We start from the raw sequence: 20,500 nt of genomic DNA, 5'->3' as shown, positions 1-20,500 counted from the left end.
GATGGGCCACACTCATTTTACTGGTGCTTCCACTGAATTTAAGAGCTGAATATCAAACAAGAAGAAGGAAACTTAGGAATTTGCAAAAAACAAGAAAGATGATATACAAAGAAATAATTTTAAAAACATTTGGCAAACCCATCAGCAACAATTACGGTAAGAACCCATGAAACCGTAATGTTTGGCTAAACCATTTCTCAAGTGGGAGACAGAATGTAAGACATTTTCAGACAAATAAAACTTAAACATCTACCCATGTAGTCTGAAGAAAGGGCTGAATTGTGTTTTATAGCAAGAACAAAAGCAAATTGTGAGAAAAATGTTTTTCCAAAGAGATTTGTTTTAATGATAGTAAAATCTTAACTTACTGCCCCCCACAAAGTGCTTTGCTGTTATTGTTACAGAAAAAAAAGCATAAGGTTATGAGAAGGGAAACATTAGCTACATTGGATAAGGTAGTCAAAGAAAAAGAACAAAACAAAACAAAGCAGCAACAACAACAACAGTTATACTTGCCCCAAAAGAAGAAAACTGTTAAGAAGCAAGTAAAAAAAAATCTAGAAATTAAATTAAAAAAATAACTTGAGACCATAATACAAACCAATTTCAAGTCACCAGAATATATATGTATATATATATATACACACACACATATATAGATAGATAGATAGATATCTTTACTCATTAGAGCTCCCAAAACAGAATAAGACTCAGCCCTCAGAATTCATCACATTTTTTTCTCCCTTTTAGTTTGAGATCGATTGCTCCCTCTCAACCATTTTTATAAACCTAGTAGGCAGTGTTTGGGGAAATTAAACATTGAGAGTCATACTTCAAAAATCTTGTATGGCCAGGCACAGTGGTGCACAGCAATAATCCCAGTACTTATAAGGCTAAGAACTGCATGCTTGCAGTACACTACAATTCATATTGAAATCCAATTTCTAATGCGATGATGTGTGGAGGGGGAACCTTTGGGAGGCAATTAAAAGCACAGCCTTCATGAATGGGATGAATGCCTGTTGACAGTTGAATATGGTCCTGTCCCCAACTCTTGCTGGAATTTGACTGCCATGGAGGCAGGGGTTAAAAGGTCTTATGATGGAACTCCCTCAAATTAAATTTTCTTAAATAACTTGTCAGTCCCCAGTCCCACAGGAAATACCATGCTGATAATAGACACAGCTTGTCCCCCAAGCCTTAGATCCTGGTGCCAGGAAGATGCAACAAGACCCCCAAAACCCAGAATTGAGACTTTTTGACGTATCTCCTAGCTCAACTGATTAAGACTTAGAATTAATTTTACATGTGTATATTTCGTGGCTCTGCTCTGTATAAGTTGTAATACTGATATGGAGGAGGGGGGAAATCAATAACAGACTAAAAATCCTTCTCCCCATTTGGGCCAAAATTATAAATTAAATTATTTTTTCCATTTTATATAGTGTATTTCATTTTCTTCTCAATAGAGCAAGTCTCTGGTCCCACTGCTAGATCATTATGACTGGGGGCTCTGCTAACAAGATTGATAACTTTCCTTTGAGAGACAGAGAGCTCTCAAAGCATCCTGTGGAGTCTGGCTCTCTTTCCTCTCCCATGCATATACTTACCTACTTTTCTCTATTCATTTTTATGCTGTGCTAGAAAGCAGCATGAGGATATCTCTAGAAGCTTACTAGGTGTTGAAAGCATGCTCTTGTACTTCCCAGCTTTCAGAACTATAAACCAAAAGAATCTGCTTTTTCGTTATTTATTACTCAGCCTCAGGTATTCTGTGATAGTAACTAAAAACAGACCAAGATATTGTTATATGTGAATTCAATAGCAAGGTACAGAAAAGTCACATTTTGAGAGGTCAAATTAGGAGTCTTTATTAGAAAGCTGGTGACTGCAAGCAGACACATGTCCCCCAAAAACTTGCAGCCTCCAATGCACTTAATGCTTTTAGAAATCAGCCATAAAGGTAGGAAAGTAAAAACAGGAGAAAAACAATCTCAACAAACCTGATCAATTCTAATAGAGAGCTGAAGTGGAATGCCATGGTGACCAGAGGAAAATCAGGAGACAGGAGGCCTGGTACAAAATGGCAGCTGAGCTGGATGGGAACTAAACAGGGTCATGGTCAGGTGTCATAGCTGGAGAGACTTGGGAGTTCTTGGTATAGATCTGGCAGGTCCAAGTCCTATTGTCCAAGTCCCTGCCCATCACCTGGGGGTGAGACTTCACCTTCATTCCAAAGAAGCTAAGATGGCACCAGTTAGATCCAGTGTCATTATTTCAATAGTATCCTCACCAAAGAAGACCAAAGAGCTAGCTAGCTACCTCTTTCAGCAAGTGAGGATGCAGTAAGTGAGCAGTCTTCATTCTGGAAGAAGGTCTTCACCAGAGCCAGACCATACTGGCTCTCTTAGACAGAGGTTCATTTGAAACTCTCTCAGCTCCTCCCCAGCCTCCCCCACCCCCCAACACTCCCTGCCCAAGTCCATCCTCCACCAGCTGCAGATTTTTTTTTCTGTTGAAATAAGGTCCTTCCTTAGCTTCTAGTTTACCAACTGCAGCATAAAAGCATTATTTATCATATGGTTCCCAGCAGAGAAGGGGGGAAAAGACACACCTCTGGATGGATGATGAAGATTCCCACCAGCACAGAGATTTTTCTGTCCATTGTGTCATTGTTTCCCATAAAAAAAAAAAACCCTTTACCCCCCTGATCTCCCTCAAAGATGAATATTTGAGAAAGAAATTTTTCTATTTTTCTTAAGGCACACCTTGAATAAATTTATGTCTTTACAGTGAGTGATATCTGTCTCCAGAATTAAGGTACAGGGAGCTATAAGTAAAATGAACCTTAGTTTCCAGTTACATCCTAACTTCAGCTTTCTAATTTTGGAACTGTAAGAAATAAACTTCTATTATGAGCTTCCTAGTCTGCAATGGTGTGTTTGTTATAGCAGCTAAGGATGAAGATATAAGAGAATTCAGCAATGGTCTCAAGTCAAAGATATACTGAAACAATGAAAGCAATAATTAGTGGAAATTATACCCCATACCATAGAGAATATTGTCAATGATGCTAGAACTTGAAAGCAAGTGATTTGCATGTAAATCTTTGGAATAATTAACGTAAACTAAAAACTAAAGGAACCACATGACCTTTAAAAATTAATTCAGTTGTGTACTGTAGTTTGGCATAATTATTGATAAAATATTCCAAAAGACTTATTACTATTTTAGAAGTTAATGATTTTAAATTGTACTAAGAATTTAGGGATACTCTAAAATTTATCTGTGGTCTATTTTCATGTCTTGTCAGCAAAGCAAATATTTTCCAAAGCTGGACAATTGCCACTTGTGTCTCTTATTATGGATTTTGTCATATAACAAAAAAGATTTTTAGACTGTGTGTATGTAAATATATACTCATAATACTCTTCCATCTACTATGAGCCAAAAACTGTTACTGGAAGATTGTGCACTGACTTATAAATGAAAGGAACCGTGAAATTGATTTAAGAATTAAAGTGGCTCCCAGCTTCTGGCTAGTTTCTGTTGGTCTCATTTCTTCTTTCATACAGATCTCAAATGCACAATGAAAGTCATATAACAGTATTTCTGAGGATATAGACACTTTTCCACAGCAAGAGCCTCCATAAAGCTGCAATCAGTCATATTTGGCACAAACTAGACAAGCCATTTACAGACATTTTTTTTCCTGTAATACTAACATTGTCTTCTACAGCTTGGATCTTGATTGTTCCTCCCAAGGCCAATCTATTAAATGTTTAGCCCTCAGGATGGAAGTCTTGGAATATGGGAAAACTTTTAAGAGGTGGGGCTTAATGTGAGGTTCTTTTGTCATTGGAGATGTGGGGGAGGGAGGAGTTGAGGAGGGGGTGAGGGAAGGGATACTAGGGGAAAAACAAAGGAGGGGGGTAACAATGCTCGAAAGGAAATGTACTCATTACCCTACTCAAGTAACTGTAATCCCTCTGTATGGTATCTTTACAATAATTATATATATATATATATACATACACACCAGTATATAGATACCAGTTGGAAAGTATGTATTTGAAACTGAACTGAATATACCACACAATTCATTGTGTAAATACTGTCAACCAATAAGCTTATTTGTGGATAGTTTGAAATTGGTTCACACAAGAACAGATATTCATCTCAGTATACAACATTCTACACCAATGACCTAGTCCAGCTTTACTAAGTAAAATTTCAAGTAATCGCAAATATTTAAAGAAAAATGATAAAAAAAAAATTGGTGGAGAGATATGAGACAAAACAGTTTAAGAAAAAGAAAAACAACCCAGCATGCCATTTGGAAACAAATTCCTGCTTGGAGCCTCAGGCTGTAACAAAGTACTGTATGCTCTCTATAATCCAATTTCTTTTAAAATGGCTTTCCGCTTTCCACCCCCATTTTTGTGCCTTATTGATGTTAAGCATGAAGGAATCCAAACACTTGCACCATCAAAAGCAAAAAGCTTCTTACCATCTGGAATGCCCTGGCAAGAGTTCACAAAAACAAGATTGAACTCCTAAGAATAGTAGTAGGTAGTCAGAATAAATGGGTGGTCTTTCTAGAACAAATGGCTTATAAGCTTCACTGAAACTATAATTTGGTACTTTGGTATCAGCATTTTTCTCTGTTAATTATGGACATCTTAACTATAATATTAAAATGAAAGTTCAAGGCAGTTAATGGAGAATTTGAAAGAAAGGTTCAAACTCTTGAAAATCAGTATTTCTTTAAACTAAGTTTTGCTGGTAATTATGGATAATTGGCATTGTGGACCTGCCAAAACTACTTGTCAATTGATATTTTTACTTAGTGTGATGCTTAGGCAAGGAAGGCCCATACTATTTAAGAATTTGTAGCTGTATTGGTAGAATGTTCTAAAAGTCAAACCAAGAGACACCAATGACTATATTAAAAATTAGCTACTCAAGAGTAATTGATTTGAGGATCACAACTTAAAGCCAGCCTGGGCAGGAACATCCATGTGGCTTTTATCTCTATTAAGTTCCAAAAAGCTGGAAATGGAGCTGTGGCTCAAGAACTACAGCACTGACCTTGAACAAAGAAGTTCAGGGACAACACTGTGGCACTAAGTTCAAACCCCAGGACCATTACCAACCAACCAACCAACAAAAAAACAAATAATATCACTAGTTAGAAGGACATGACTACAACTTACATATACAATATTCTAATTACTGAAAATTGTTTCATAATGGCTACTTTATGATCTAATGGCAGAGGAGGAATGTGATATGTGGGATTAGAATCTTTATACATTTTGGTGTTCATTTGCCTATAAGTAGCTGTGCATTCTTTCACTTGCTAACAGATGCCTTCTTTTTCTTTAAACCACGCAAATTACAGCAATGTTCACACCAAAATAAAATCATTAAAAGGCACAAGAGTACCACTGCCCTAAGATAATTTCCAGCTTGAAAACAAGGCTAACTTACAGTTATGCTTTTCTAAAGATGTTTTAAATATGTAGGAAAATAACGTATCTTTTTCTTTTATGTAATTAAGCTAATCAATGAACTTTATACATTTTGATGTTTGTGCTTTGTACACTGGTTGTAAGGTTTAAACAGAAGGCCGAGGCACACTCCCTTCATTTTTGTGCTCAAGGTTAGTGCTCTACCACTCAAACCACAATTCATCTTTGTAATTTTTGGTGGTATTTATTTGTAGCCTATTTTCTTGTCTTGTCAGTAAAGCAAATATGTCTTTGAACCATGATAATCAGTTTTGAGCTTCCCAGTATTACAGGTATGAGCCACTGATGCCCAAAATCATTTTGATGTTTTAGCCACTTTCTTACACATAAAACATTAGGGAACCATGTAATGTAGGCTAAATTCTTTTCTTTTCTAGATTTTGAAAACATATTCAGTAGCTATGTGTCTCTCTAGTCCCTCAACAGCAGAATTTCTAGCCTCATGACTAATCATAACTTCTAACTGGATTCTGAATAAGAAGAACCCTGGACAAACATAGTTTCAGCACTCAGAATTTCAATAACTTTTTTATATGCCCCCCAACTAGGATTGCTGGGTAATACAGTGTTTCTAGTTGTTGTTTTCTGAGAAATTTCCACAGTGTTTTTAATAAATGTTTTGTTGATTTATTTTTATCCACAAAGGGGACACAGGGTTTCCATTCCTCCACACTGTCACCAGCATTCATTATCTTTTATCATCATAGCTATTGTAACAGGCATGAAATTGATTTGGTTTATTGGTATTGCATTGCTTGAGTTTCCTATGTAGTTTGAATATTAGTCCCTTGTCAAGGTATAGTTTACAAATATTGTTTTCTAAGCCATCAACTATGCATTTGCTCTAGTGCTTCCTTTGCTATGTAAAAGCTTTAAAACTAAAACTGGAATGCCAAAAATGTATCTGCACTCCTATGTCAGTGTACTCACTAAGATATGAAAACCACCTGGGTATTCAGCATCATATGGAAGGATAAGAAATAGGTAGCAGGTTTGTATGTGTGTGTGTATGTGTGTGTGTTACATATTCATTTTAAAAAGGAAAATCCTGCATGTGTGTGTGTGTGTGTGTGTGTGTGTGTGTGTGTGTGTGTGTTGCATATTCACTGTTTGAAAAGAAGAAAATCTGTCAAAATCCTATGATTTCCACAAGGAAGAACCAAAGGGCCATTGTGCTAAGTAACACAAGCCAGGCACAAAAAGACAAATGCTACATAATCTCACTTGCATGTAGACTGCTAGAACTTGAACTCATGAAAGCAGGGAGCAGGATGATAACTCCAAGAGGCAGATGGGATTGTGTACACAGAGAAAGGCAGAGACTGATTTTAAAAAAAAAAAAAGGCCACCAAACTCCAGTTATTCCAAAGGAATATGTTTTAGCAATTTTGCCCAAAATGTTGACTACAAAAAGCAATAATGCATTGGATATTTTGGAATAACTAAAAGAATAAGCTTTGAATTTTTTTAACAGAGAAAGAGAGCAGATTGGTAATGGACTTAGTAATTATCAAATCATTTCATATTTCACAATGTAAATCATTAGTCAGAATATCACAAATATCTGATATTTATCATATTACTGTCATTTTTATTTACTATTCATTAAATTTAAAATATTTATTTTATAAACAAAAGAGGTCGTGGCCCTCAGCTGAATGTTTTCATCTTGATAAGAACAATAAAGTTCTAGACATATCACATACAAACTCAATTCTAGACATTATAACCTCATTGAGGTAGAAAAGTTGGGTACCTTTCCTTATTTATTATTAGGGTCCCAACAACACTCCTATGGTGAGAAAAAGGCTAATAAAAGAAAAATGTAATCAATTTGTTTAATCAAAGTTTTATGTGACATCAGAGACTTAAGAAATAAAGACCCAAAGAGATTCAGGAAGAGGAAATCTGGTTCTTCTGACTTGGTTCAAAGTAGAAAAAGAGTTGGGGAAGAGGTAGGAGATGGATGGACAAAACATCAGAAAGACCTTGCTTCTGAAGTCCTCCTCTCTCCTATAGTTCACGATGCTCAAACATCCAAACATCACACTATCCTCAGGATCTGAGCTGCAACAACCACATAAATAGCTCACACGTGTTGACATACTAAAACAAGCTGGGAAAGATGAAAATGTAGAGAGAATTTTGATCACTAACGGCTCTTCAAAGAACATTATTTGATGTTCTTTTGAGGCGCATTAACTCTCTCAAAGTCTTTGTTAGTGTCTTGGCTTATACAGACAAGACATCCATCGAGTTGATTTATTATATTTTACCTTCCTAATTCAATGGGGAAAGGATTTCATCACATTGAAGCCCTAAAAAACAGCAAATCATTTGACATCTTATATTATCCAAACAAAAATTCTAGAAAATGGGGGATTGTTTTCTTTCTTGATCATTCAGAAGTCTTAGGCATGGCTTAGAAACACTAGACAGTTCTGAATATGGAAGTTAGATCTCCTTCCTTGGGAATTTTAGCAACCAGGGAGGATGAATGGCCTAAAGAATGGTCATTTTGGAAAGTTCTAGAAGTCTACTACAGCATAGTATACGTAGACAAATTTGGTCAAGAAATGTCATCCATTATTCTGCAGGCCTTTGTTTACCAAAAATTGTTTCTTCTTCCCTAAGTTCCCTCCTGTCTTCTTTTAGACAAGGAATAGAAGCTGCTAAATATAATTGTTTGGGGTTTCCAGTCTTTTTTCCTGTGATGTCTCTGTACATAAAAGGTATATATCTTTTTTCCTATAAATATGTCTGTTGTCAATTTATTTCGTAGACTGTTATTGAATTGTTGGACAATTGAAAGTTTTCCCTCATCCACCCAGTATTTCAGTTATTATTTTAGCATTTACACAAATCTATTTTTATTGGTAAAAAATTATATACAACTAAAATTAATTTAATTTTTAAAATCAAACTTCATTTAGTGATAATAAAATTGTAGTGAAATACTGCCACTTGATAGTTTAAGAAAAGTATCATCCATGCAAAAATCATGTTCAGCATGTAAAATTTAATTACAAATTCATAGTTCATAAAAGTACATTTATGCTACTGACAGCTTGTATTTCTGTTACTAATAAATGCCTGCAGTTTTCAGTCAGTGAGTATCTTGAGTGAACTCACCAGACACAGTGCAGCATCAATCCTAGCCTTAGGGTTCAAAGGAAAAACTTGCTACTATGAAATTATTTCAGAATTTGGACCCGTTGTTATCAGCTGTACAGATTTTCTTTTTTTTTTTTTTTTGGGTCCGGGCGTGGAGCCTGAACTCTGGGCCTGGGCACTGTCCCTCAGCTCTTCAGCTCAAGGCTAGCAATCTACCACTTGAGCCACAGCGCCACTTCTGGCTTTTTTCTGTTTTGCTTATGTGGTGCTGAGAAATCGAACCCAGGGCCTCAGGCATGCAAGGCAAGCACTTTACCACTGAGCCACTTTCCCAGCCCCTAGATTTTCAAAGAAAATGAAAATATTGATCTTTATGTGAAACATTTTCACACTTCTAAAATGCATATGTTGAAACCTAGCTCCTGATGTAAAGGTTTAGGAGGCAGAGCTTTATGCAAAGCATTAGTTCAGTATGGTAGAGCCTTTATGAGTGGGCTTAGTGCCTTTATCAAAGAGACTCCAGGACTAGGCCTACAGTTCAGCCATAGAGCATAAGTCTACACAGGTTTGTTTCTGTGTTTGATCCCCAGTTCTGAAAGAAAAGAAAGAAAGAGTCAAGAGAGATAAGCCATAACTCATCCTTCTTCATTTTTTTGCCTCAAGAGGATGGAGTAAGAAAACAGCCATTTTAGGAAGAAGGCTTCACCGGACACTAAAAGTCTGCCATTGCCTTGATTTTGGATTTCTCATATTTTTACCTCAAGAGGATGGAGTAAGAAAACAGCCATTGTAGGAAGAAGACTTCACCAGACACTAAAAGTCTGCCATTGCCTTGATTTTGGATTTCTCAGTCTCCGCACTTGAAAAATAAATGTTTGATATGGCATTTTCATTATAATGACCCATATATATTAGGGCACTAATCCAGCAGTATTTTAAATATTGTATACATGGACAAACAAAAATTTAGACGTTATCACAGTGTTCTAGTCTTTTACCTCAGCCTCTGAGAATTTTCAACCCTGACTTAACATGTGTAGGAGTTAAAATTACTCATTACCTTACTCATGTAACTGCAACCTCTCTGTACACTATTTTTACAATAAAAAACATTAAAAAAAAAAAAAAAAAAGAATTGTTTCTGCCACTGTGGTTGCCTGACATAAGCATTGCCATTGTAAGGGTATCTTACAAGAAACTCCTCACAAGTTCTTGCTTTGCCCAGGTGTCCTGGTTTTGGCTGGTTACTTACATTTAACCTATTTCAAACTATCCATGAGATTGTGAACCTAAGTTCTGACTAATTGGAATGAGAGATAATAACATGTTATGGATAAAACCTTGGCCAACAGGCTGCCCAGACTGCCTATGGAGTTTGCTTACTTACCTTCCTGTCCATCATATGCCATTCTACAGAAGTCAGTTTTTCCTTGCCAAGTTATTTTCCAGTTGGTGTCCTTGTTCTTGTCTGACACCCCAATATCCCAAAACATTTCCAACATATTTACAATCTCACAATCTGTTTTTCTAGACCTATTGTAAAGCATGACAGATGAGGCAGTGACGTAAAGTGATATAGATTTAAAGATGGAAAACACTGCTAACTACGTGAATATATTACAAAAGTAATCTACTCTGAGTAGTATTGGAGAAAAGTCTTCATGATTCTATCATATTTAGACAAAACAACAGTGTTACTTTTAGACAATCTGTTCAGGAATGCTTGTTTAATGAAAAAGTTTGGAATATAAAATAGAACATGTCTCTATTAGAATAAGCAGGCCTGCTGCCTTTATAAAATATCCAGGTTTTTGAGTCCAAGGCTTTTCCCACATAATGCAATATACTGCATTATTTGTGACACTGTAAAAACTGTCATTCAGGAAGTAGTGACATTGCCAATATTCAGTTATTGTTATCATATCTTTCGCTACTATGAATAAAATAGCAACAGACTGTAACAGACTAACATATTAATCTTCACAGTTCTTTATAATTAATATTATTTTTTCTTCTCTATGACAGCCTTAGTAGTTACTCTAAAATGAGCAGGAGGACCTTCCATATTGTTTCCTATATTTCTCTGTGCATCCTATGAGATTAGAAAGATTGAGTGGATGGATGTAGTGGGAGGGATGGGGGAGAATGATGTAAGAGGTGATATTGATCAAGGTGCATTGTACTTACAAACTGACATGTTGAATTGTTTTTTATATATATATATATGCTGTTTTTATATATATATATACTATTATTTTATATATATATATATATATATATATATATATACTTACAGTCAGTTGTGGGGGCTGAACTCTGGGCTGGGGCGCCGTCCCTCAGCTCTTCACCTCAAGACTAGCAGTCTATCACTTGAGCCACAGCACCACTTCTGGCATGTTTCTGCTTATGTGGTACTGAGGAACCAAACCCAGGGCCTCATGCATGAGAGGCAAGTACCCTACCACAGAGCCACCTTTCCAGCCCTATAATATATTTTTTAAAAAGAATAAGATCGGGGCTGGGAAGGTGGCTCCATGGTAGAGTGCTTGCCTTGTATGCATGAGGCCCTGGGTTCGATTCCTCAGCACCACATAAGCAAAAAGAAAAAAGCCGGAAGTGGCTCTGTGGCTCAAATGGTAGAGCGCTAGGCTTGAGCTGAAGAGCTGAGGGACAGCGCCCAGGTCCAGAGTTCAGGCCCCACGACCAGATCCCCTCCCCCCCCCAAAAAAAGAATAAGATCATATAAAAAATATAATCATCCACCCCCAAAGACTCTCTTGTCCTTTAGAAAGTACATTCCATTTTCCAGCAAAACAATCATGACTTCACTATGACTTCAAACATCTAAATCTCTACCTCATTGTTTTATTAACATGGAGCCTTTGTTTTCACCTTCAGACATTAATTGGTGCTTAACAATTTTAAAAAAAGACAAGAGTCTCAGACCACAGTGCCTGGATTTGGAATTGTTTACTGATTATGTTAATTTAACATGCTGAATAACAAACCTAATTCCCTGATGCATAAAAAGGAGGTAATAGTATCCAAAAAGTCCCCATACTATCTGAGAATTAAATGAGTTTCCACATGTAATATGCTTATATGGCCATATGATGACCAGTGACAATGCAATATATGTCACCAATTGTTATTTGGTTGAAAATTTCTTGAATAAATTCAGCTAAAGGTTAATATTCAACACAGGTTGTTGTGATTTACAATCTAACTCTGTCATTGAGAAGGAGAATGATAATTCGAATCCTCAACAGTTAGAAATAACATTATTTTGACAAGATTTTCCTTCTCAGAACAGAAATCTCATTGCCCACACTTGTAGAACTAAGCATCAGCCCTCAACTTCTCACAAATTTTAAATATGCAAATATGCTAGAAAGCCTAAAATAAAATGCCAAATAACTCCTTCATCACTAACCTAATATCACAAATAATTTCAACTGCCAATTCACTATCACTTGTCTGAGTCCACAGTGGTTTATCCGCACTGTGACACTTTTCTTAATTGTCTCAAACAACATCGTTTAATTTTGTTTTCATTTTTTTTAAAGCTGGTGACAAAATAAAAATTCCAAAGGGGTAAAGCATTAGAGGAAAAGCTACCAAAATTTGATTTGATTTTCCTACATTTTCTCTCTCTCTTTCCAAGCAGTTAATCCCCTCTCAAACAGTACAATAGAACAGCTAGACATAAAGAAAGGCAGATAAAATTGGCTAGCCAGTACATTGTTCTTGCTAATCTGGACCATTTACATAAGGGTTAGAAGGCTAGTTTTATCATTTAAACAGACTTAAAAGCCTCTTTGCAAATGAGATTTAGTTCTTACAAAAGAATGAATTCTAGCTATTTGGTCAATTTCTGCTGGACCAGCACAGTGAGCTAACTGGGCAGTAACCACAAGCTATTCCTTAGGCCATGGACAGAATATGCAAAGATTACTCCCAGCTGACAAAACTGAAAAGCATCAAGCTGATTAAATTCTTTCCAGTAGGTGAACAGGATAAGGCACAGGTTAAAAGGCCAAAGAATATTCAATCTTAACTTGTACCTGTACTCATTTTCTTTTCTTTTCTTTTCTTTTTTTTTTATTAAATGCAGGTACTTTAAAAGTGGCTTTGAACATTCAGAGCTTCTTGAAACTTCCTTTGAAAGGGAACAGAAGGGCAGACAGAAAAAGAAATTCAGAGACAGAAAGACCCAAAAGTAGTCTCAAGCTGTGCGGGGAAGACAAGTTAAACTCTTTGATTCATTGTTGGTCTGAGGGCATTGGGCACAAGGATCTACTGCAAAAGGAACTCCCTAGACAATGTTAGCACACAAGATAATTAGAAGGATAATGTTTCCTTAAGACAGAGGAGTATACTCTTTATACCAAAGTTTTAGATTTTTCAAAATCAAAGTCATGTTTATGTGTACTATAACTATTAGACATTTTACCTGGCACACCTTGAACAGATATTCAGTGTGACCTTGGCCTGAGGCTCAGCAGGTTGAGTAGGACGGTTTTGGTTCAATTTGCTCCCAGAAGGTACCAGGGTTGTTACTCCCTCCATTCTTAAATCATCGAGATCCTCTGCAACAACACAATTACAGAGAACAAATATTAAGTCTAGTAGAATTTTAAAGAAACTTGCCAGTAGTTTTGTAGGCAAAACATTATTTTATATATCCCTCTAAAAAATATCTAACCATATGTACTACTTATTTTTTCAGTATTTCTAATAGCTGGAGACAAATTATATGAGATTAATAAACTCCAGAGTAGCTAACCCATTATCCTCCTCTAACAAGCGGCTCAAACATTTACACATGGCTCAGCAATTGCCAGCTTCCTTGTTTTTGTTTTTGCCTTTGTCTGGAACTCAGAGCCTACCAGAGAAAGCTGAATAGAGTCCAAAATTATTTATATAAATCTTCCGCTTTTAGATATCCAGTTTCTCCATCCAAAGGCTTCCAATCAGAAAATAACTGAAACTCAGTTTCTCACTCTCACTTATTGTTCTATGACAAGGGGACACAGTTATAATCCCCAGAGAACCCCTTGACCTTTCCCAATTACTCAATCAAGACTGAAAATAATCAACTTTCCTTATAATTCAATTCATCTAATTGTATATATATATATATATATATATATATATATATATATATATATATATATATATATATAAAATCCACTTCTTTTGTTCCAAGAAGATAAATGCTTTAAAAGGGATTTCATTTACTTATAGTCAGCATTTATTTACTTCTTAGCAAAAAACAAACAAAAAAATGAAATGTTAAAGAAAAATTATAATTTTGGTAAAATGCAATTATTATTCATGACATAATCTACACCAGGAAGTAAATCATCCTCTTGTGATCGACTAAAAGCTATAATATATCCTACACCCCCTGAAAATAATTCAGAGGGATTTCTAGATTTAAATAGATATTTCACCAATGTCAAATTTTCCTGAGGGTAATGGCTCTTAGTCACATAAATAGTCCTTATGTAATCTAAAGTTCTTCCTGTCGGCAACTCCAATAAGATCCCCCTTTGCCTATCTGTTCAAAAGTAATCTAAAAATCCTGAGGATTTGAACTCAAGCTCATCATAATCTCATCATCAGGACCTAGTTGTGATGAGTTAGTTTAACCACATAGCTGCTATGTCAAAATTTGGTGTTTCTTCTCATCTAGTTTCAAATTCCTCTCTACTAGTTTCTAAGAACACACGTACTGTTTAAACTACAGTTAGCCACTCACATCCATGAGATACCATTAGTTATCATGAGAAAAATAATATGGAACCCAAAGAAAATGTTCTGGAAGATAATTTTGCTCTATAGGTAGCCTTCATTAAGGTTGTGTGCCTATCTAAACTATTCAAGAATAGTTTCCTGAAGTAATGTAAAAACACAGCTATAAAATATCAGCATTTATCTCTAGATTCTGAAAAAAAAAAGTGGTGCTAGCTTCTTTTACACTATCTTTGTCAGTTTGGGTGGCAATGGATGGTTTCAAACTGATACAAGTTAAAAATTCATTAGGTTAGGTATCATGATACAAATAAATAGGTTACTATGTTAGCTCAGCATGGCTAATGAAAAACTTTAAAGACAGGTGAGGTCATTTTGGCTTCATATATTATCTGTCAATAAGATAATTATGGGAAAACTATAAAAGTGAAGCTATATCTAGGAATTAAGGTTCAGGGTCTTTTGAGAGGCTTCCAATGGATTTGATGCTGCTTCTACTCTCCAAGTGATCTGAATTTGTTTTAGAAGTTATATTTAGTTGTCTATTTTTATGAGGGGATGAAATATCATGCCAAAAAACTATGGTTTTTACAGTCCCTAAATATTTGCCTGATTCTCTGTGTTTTGAACTTTGAGATGGAAACTTTGTATCAAATAGCCACAGCACACCCTTTATAAGAAATGCAATGGAATATTATTCCACTCAGAAACTATGCTCAACTTTGTATAATTCATAAATTGCACATGAACAAGAATAAATAATAGCAAATGGAACAGTTGCAATAATATGCTTTAATAAAGATTATGAGCTGCTTATTTCTGAAATTTCTCCATTTAATCTCATGTGAGGCTTTCAGTAGCTGAAATTACATAAAATGAAGTTGAAATCATGGATACAAAGGGAGCCTGTTGTACTTGAATTCTCCTCTCCTATTTTTCTCTTTTTTTTAAATTATACTTTTATTATCTTTAAGATTTGTACAAAGGGGTTAAAATTCAACGTATCAGTTTAATTTATGAATATAATTCATCTTGATCTATTTAACCCCTTTCCTCAAAAATTCCTAACTTTTCTTTTTTTGTACCATTCTTATTAAAATTGTTACATCAGAGAACATAATCATATTCTAACACCAGTCTTAGATTATCACAATAGTACTTTTACTGATATACCATTCCTCACCAGACTCCCTAATAAGAAACTTTTGGAAATTTTGAGTCTCATGATATGATAGAGAAATACAATGAAAGTATTTCCACACCTGTCTCTACATAGGAAAATGGCTTTAAACAAATCAACTTGTGGGTTTGTGTGGTTAACTCACAGAAAAATAGAATTATTATAATCATTGGATTGCAGGAAATTCCAAAGTTGTACTCCATAACTTTTGAGGATGATGAATCACCTAGAAGAGGCCAATGAAAAAACCTTGGCTCCAACCTCATCTCATGAAAAAATTCCTTTGTTCCCAAAAACTTCCAATGTGTTCCTACCAAATAGTACGTTTGCAGCCAGTCAGAATGTCTAGTTCTACTTGCCTTACACTAAGTTCTCATGTATACATAAAGACACTAATTATATAGACCATAAAGGCTTGCAATTTCCTCTTAGATACAAACTCCAAAACAAAGCTCCATTGATTATTAAGACACTTGGGGGAGTTACTGGTTCATTATTTATGCAACAACTAAAGCTGTTTCTCATGATGAAAACAATATACAAAAAGACTTAAAATATTTTGTTATCAACTCTGGCACTAATTATAAAATAATACCATCTCTGCCCTACATGGAAAACACATCTAATTTGACTACTTAAGTTACCAATGGATAATCACATTGTTCTAGATTTCTTTTTTACCAGTAACAGTAATACCCATGGGTCATGCTAATGTGTCCTTCTGTATTTGTATCAATGAAAAGGGGAAGGAGAAAAATATATAAATTTTTCTTTTTCCTATATAAATTCTTAAAGAAAAGCTACTTGGCTTTCTAAGTTTGGTTTTTATGACTGCTTAGATTTGTTCTTTTAGCCTGCATTAGACAATTAAAGTTCTCAGTTTTGAAGCATCCTAAATGAACTTTTAATTGTGTTTGCTTTTCTTACATAGTGGTCATGGTGTTGGTGTACTGAAGCCGATCCAGAGCTTTAAACATTTCCATGTGGTCAGTCTCTTCTTAAATAATCGCAGTGATGATGCAACAAAATGATTGAAAAGGTTTTGTAATACAATTGAGTGCAAAGACAAATGAACAATCATCAAGCAGTAAAGTGTTAGATCTCTGGCTTCTAGCCAAGGGAGAGAGAAAACAATCAAATTATAAAAATTGAAACACTATATACTATACATATGGACAAAGTGTAGAACATAGAAGTGAGTAGAACTGAAAGACAATGAGTAAAACACAGACAATAAATGAGTACAACTGAGAAATGTCCAGTCGTTATTTCTTTCTTTACCAATATTGTCCTTTCAATGATAGTTCATGAGCTCCTAACAGTGACTGAGTACTTACAAAGCTCTAAGGATGATACAAACACCAAAGATCCATTTTAATCCTGGGTTGATACTAATAATCTATTTAGCTTACAAAGAACCACAGTACAATATTAATATAGTTCACTAGTTCCATTTCTTTGGCAACTTTATTAAAAGAGACAGGTGTCTAAGAATTAATAACCAAGAGGGAGAAAAAATGTAAATGCCTAAACCTAGGGCAAATTTGCAGAAAGTAAAAAGAAGATAAAAATAAATTAAAAGAATTTCAGTAATATTCCATTCAAGGATTTCTCCATACTGAATAAGTCAAGGGAGAAAATACTAGACATATACTATAATATATATTTTTATTGTAAAGGTACTGTACAGAGGGATTACAGTTACATGAGCAAGGTAATGAGTATTGTTACCCCCTCCTTTTTTTCCCCCTTTCATAACTTTCTTCCCCACTTCCCCAATTCCTCCCTTCACAGAAATATCAGTGATAGTGAAGGAGTTAAAAATATGCCATTCTGGCATATTGACTCTTTCAAAGTTAAAGGTACTTGAAAACAGCAACTGCAAGATCACTTAAATTATCCTATTTCTTAAAAGCAAGAGATGAAGCACCAGTGTGAAAGATTCTTCCACATACTAGGAAAAAAAATTCTGTCAGTACCTTAAGAACAGGTATCTGAGACTAAGAACTCCATCAGGCTTTGCTACAGTAACTATGTTATTTTAAGCCTCCCTGTACAGTTTTCTTTATTCTTCAGGACTTACCATTCTTTGTCTAGTTCTGTATATAAGTGATTTTTTGGGGGGGGGGTCTTCATTTCTTTATGAGGGTTTTTATGTTAATTAAAACATTAAAGAAATGTGCATAGAAATGTGCATGCTTTTCTCCTATTCTGTACTGTGCCAATTGAACTCCTAGGTCATCATAAACAAACAAACAATTAAATAAATGAAAAAAACAAAACAACACTAAAAGGCTAGAGCATGGTTTCAATTCTCTACAATAACAGAGTCTTTCTTTTTACTCTTCCTCTTATCTTTCATTCTGTTCTTCTTTACTTCTTTAGCTGTTCAGTATCTTCCTTCTTCCTCTTTTTTTTTTTTTTTAAATTTTATTTTATTTTATTTGAGAACATACTGTACAGAGGGGTTACAATTACATGGGCAGGATAATGCATACATTTCTTACCAAGCATTGCAGCCTCCTCCTTTGTTTACCCTTCACCTCCCTTCCCAGCCTCCCCCCTCCCTCCCACCCAATCATACCCCCCTTCCCCCCCCCCACCGACATTGTAAAGCTGGTTTTGACATGACTTTTTGTACTTCTCATTGTTGCAACAGGCCCACCTGAATCCTTAAACGACTTGTTTGTCCCCATCTCCTCCACATGTTATACTGACATCAAATATAGTGAAAGCAGGGGTTACACTGTGGGGGAGGGACATACAAAGCAACAAAGAAATAATCTTATAAATGCGTTAGAAACACATGCATGAAAGAAACAAAAACATTAAAATACATATTTGAGGGTTCGTTTTCCTAACATCACATTATCTGACTTTTTCCGCTTGACTCATACCTATACTAGATATTGCAAATAAGGGAAACCATGGGACCTATGTTTCTTTTTAACACACCTTCTTCCTCTTTTTAAAAAAATTTTAGTTTCTTTTATCCAAGTAAAAGTATTTCCCATATAGATAGTGCAGTGCTGTAGATATAACAGGTATACCATCTTTGATCACAGTGGATATATTTTGATGACTAGAAGTTTATTAGAAGTAATCAGGAATACTTTTCAACAGGGCCTTGTGATTATTGTACTTTATTTTCTTCCAGTACTAGCACCTAAACTCTGGGGCCTCAAGCTCTCAGTTGGCTTTTTTGCTCAAAGCTAGAATTCTCCTACTTGAGTCACACCTTCATTTCTTTCTTCATGCTTAAGATAACAGGAACAGAGAAAAAATATAAATATGCATATCTCATTTTGTTCCCTTTAAATTGATCTGTCTAATAAATGGAAGAATATTAAGATAGATCACTATAATAAATGGCAAAGAAATTATCCAGAGGTTGGATAAGTTAGATAATGGATGAATAGACATAGACAAGCTACATCAGCCAGGAGCTATTCAGAAGGCTGGAAGAACACAGAAGCATGGAGGAAGTTTGTAGGACTTTTGGAAACATTGTGCACTAACAGGACTGCTCTTTAAGATGTATAAACTTGGCAGAATGCCTATCAGAAAGAGTTGGCGCTCAAATCATAAAAGAGGATGATGTGATCAGTTCTGTGAAAGAAAAATGTCTTCAGTGGCTCATGTCTATAATCCTAACTATTCACAAGGCTGAGATCTGAGGATTGTGGTTTGAAAGCCAGTCCTGGCAGAAAAGTCTATGATAATGTTTTCTCCAATTAACCACCAAAAGCCAGAAATTAAGCAATGGCTCCAGTGTCCAGGCCCTGAATTCAAGCCACAGGGCCAGCACAATGAAAAGTAAAGAGAGAGGTGGGGAGTGAGAGAGGAATGGAGAGAGAAAGAGAAAGAGAGAGGAAGGGGGAGAGGGAGGGAGGGAGGGAGGGAAGAAGGGAGGGAAGGAGGGAGGGAGGGAGGGAGAGAAGGAGGGAGGGAGGAAGAGAAGGAGGGAGGGAGGAGAGAAAAGAAAATTCAAAACTTATTAAATAAACTTTGTATCAAGTCTAAAATTTTTTTAGCGGGGGGGTCTGGTCGTGGCGCCTGAACTCTGGGCCTGGGCACTGTCCCTCAGCTCTTCAGCTCAAGGCTAGCGCTCTACCACTTGAGCCACAGCGCCACTTCCGGCTTTTTTCTTTTTGCTTATGTGGAGCTGAGGAATCGAACCCAGGGCCTCATGCATGCAAGGCAAGCGCTCTACCACTGAGCCACCTTCCCAGCCCCTCAAGTCTAAAATTTTTAAGAATATGCCTTTTGAACTGGTCACTATTTTGAATAATACAGTCTCATAAAACATTCATCACTGAAATAAATATATTCAGCCTGGGTGTGATGGTTTACATTTACAATCCCAGCTACTCAAGAACTAGCAATGAAAAAGATCAGCATTCCAAGCCAGCCCAATCAAAAAAGTTAGTGAGACTACAATGTCAACCATAAACTGTGCATGGTGGAGCACACAGCTTTCAGGCACACAGCTGTTCCAGATGTGTAAATAGAAGGATAGCAGTCTAAGCCAATGAGGGCAAAGACTCAAGACAAAAATGCAAAAAAGACAGAAGAGACTAGGCATGGCTCAAGAGGTAGATCCTCCCTCACAGGCTCAGGACTCTGAGTTCAAACCCCAATCATGTCCAGAAAGAGAAATTATTAAATTCAGCTGATACATTTAAAAATGAATTTATTTCTAAGCATATTACTCTTAACTACAAATGCATTCTCAATATATAACTTAAAATATACAATTATAAATACAATTGTCAATATATTACTTAAGTATATACAATTATATATAAGAATATATTTAACATAGTTAACCAATTAAATATTTTGAAGAACCAAACTGTCCAGTTCACTAGTGATTAGTCAGTCATGTACTGTTACTGAGTGCTTGAAATGTGGC

General features: G+C 35.7%; 1 protein-coding gene across 1 annotated transcript in view; it reads right to left on the bottom strand.

Annotated features, from left to right (window-relative positions):
• Positions 1 to 20,500, bottom strand: part of CUNH8orf34 (chromosome unknown C8orf34 homolog) — a 347,290-nt gene that overhangs the window by 135,397 nt on the left and 191,393 nt on the right. The window contains exon 8 of the mRNA XM_042666515.1: positions 13,102 to 13,237. Coding sequence (XP_042522449.1) covers positions 13,102 to 13,237 — 136 coding nt within the window. The remainder of the gene's footprint in view (positions 1 to 13,101; positions 13,238 to 20,500) is intronic.

Source organism: Dipodomys spectabilis, unplaced genomic scaffold (genome assembly GCF_019054845.1).
Source record: "Dipodomys spectabilis isolate Male_0828 unplaced genomic scaffold, ASM1905484v1 ptg000015l, whole genome shotgun sequence".
Taxonomy (NCBI): domain Eukaryota; kingdom Metazoa; phylum Chordata; class Mammalia; order Rodentia; family Heteromyidae; genus Dipodomys; species Dipodomys spectabilis.
This window is presented reverse-complemented; position numbering and strand designations above follow the sequence as displayed.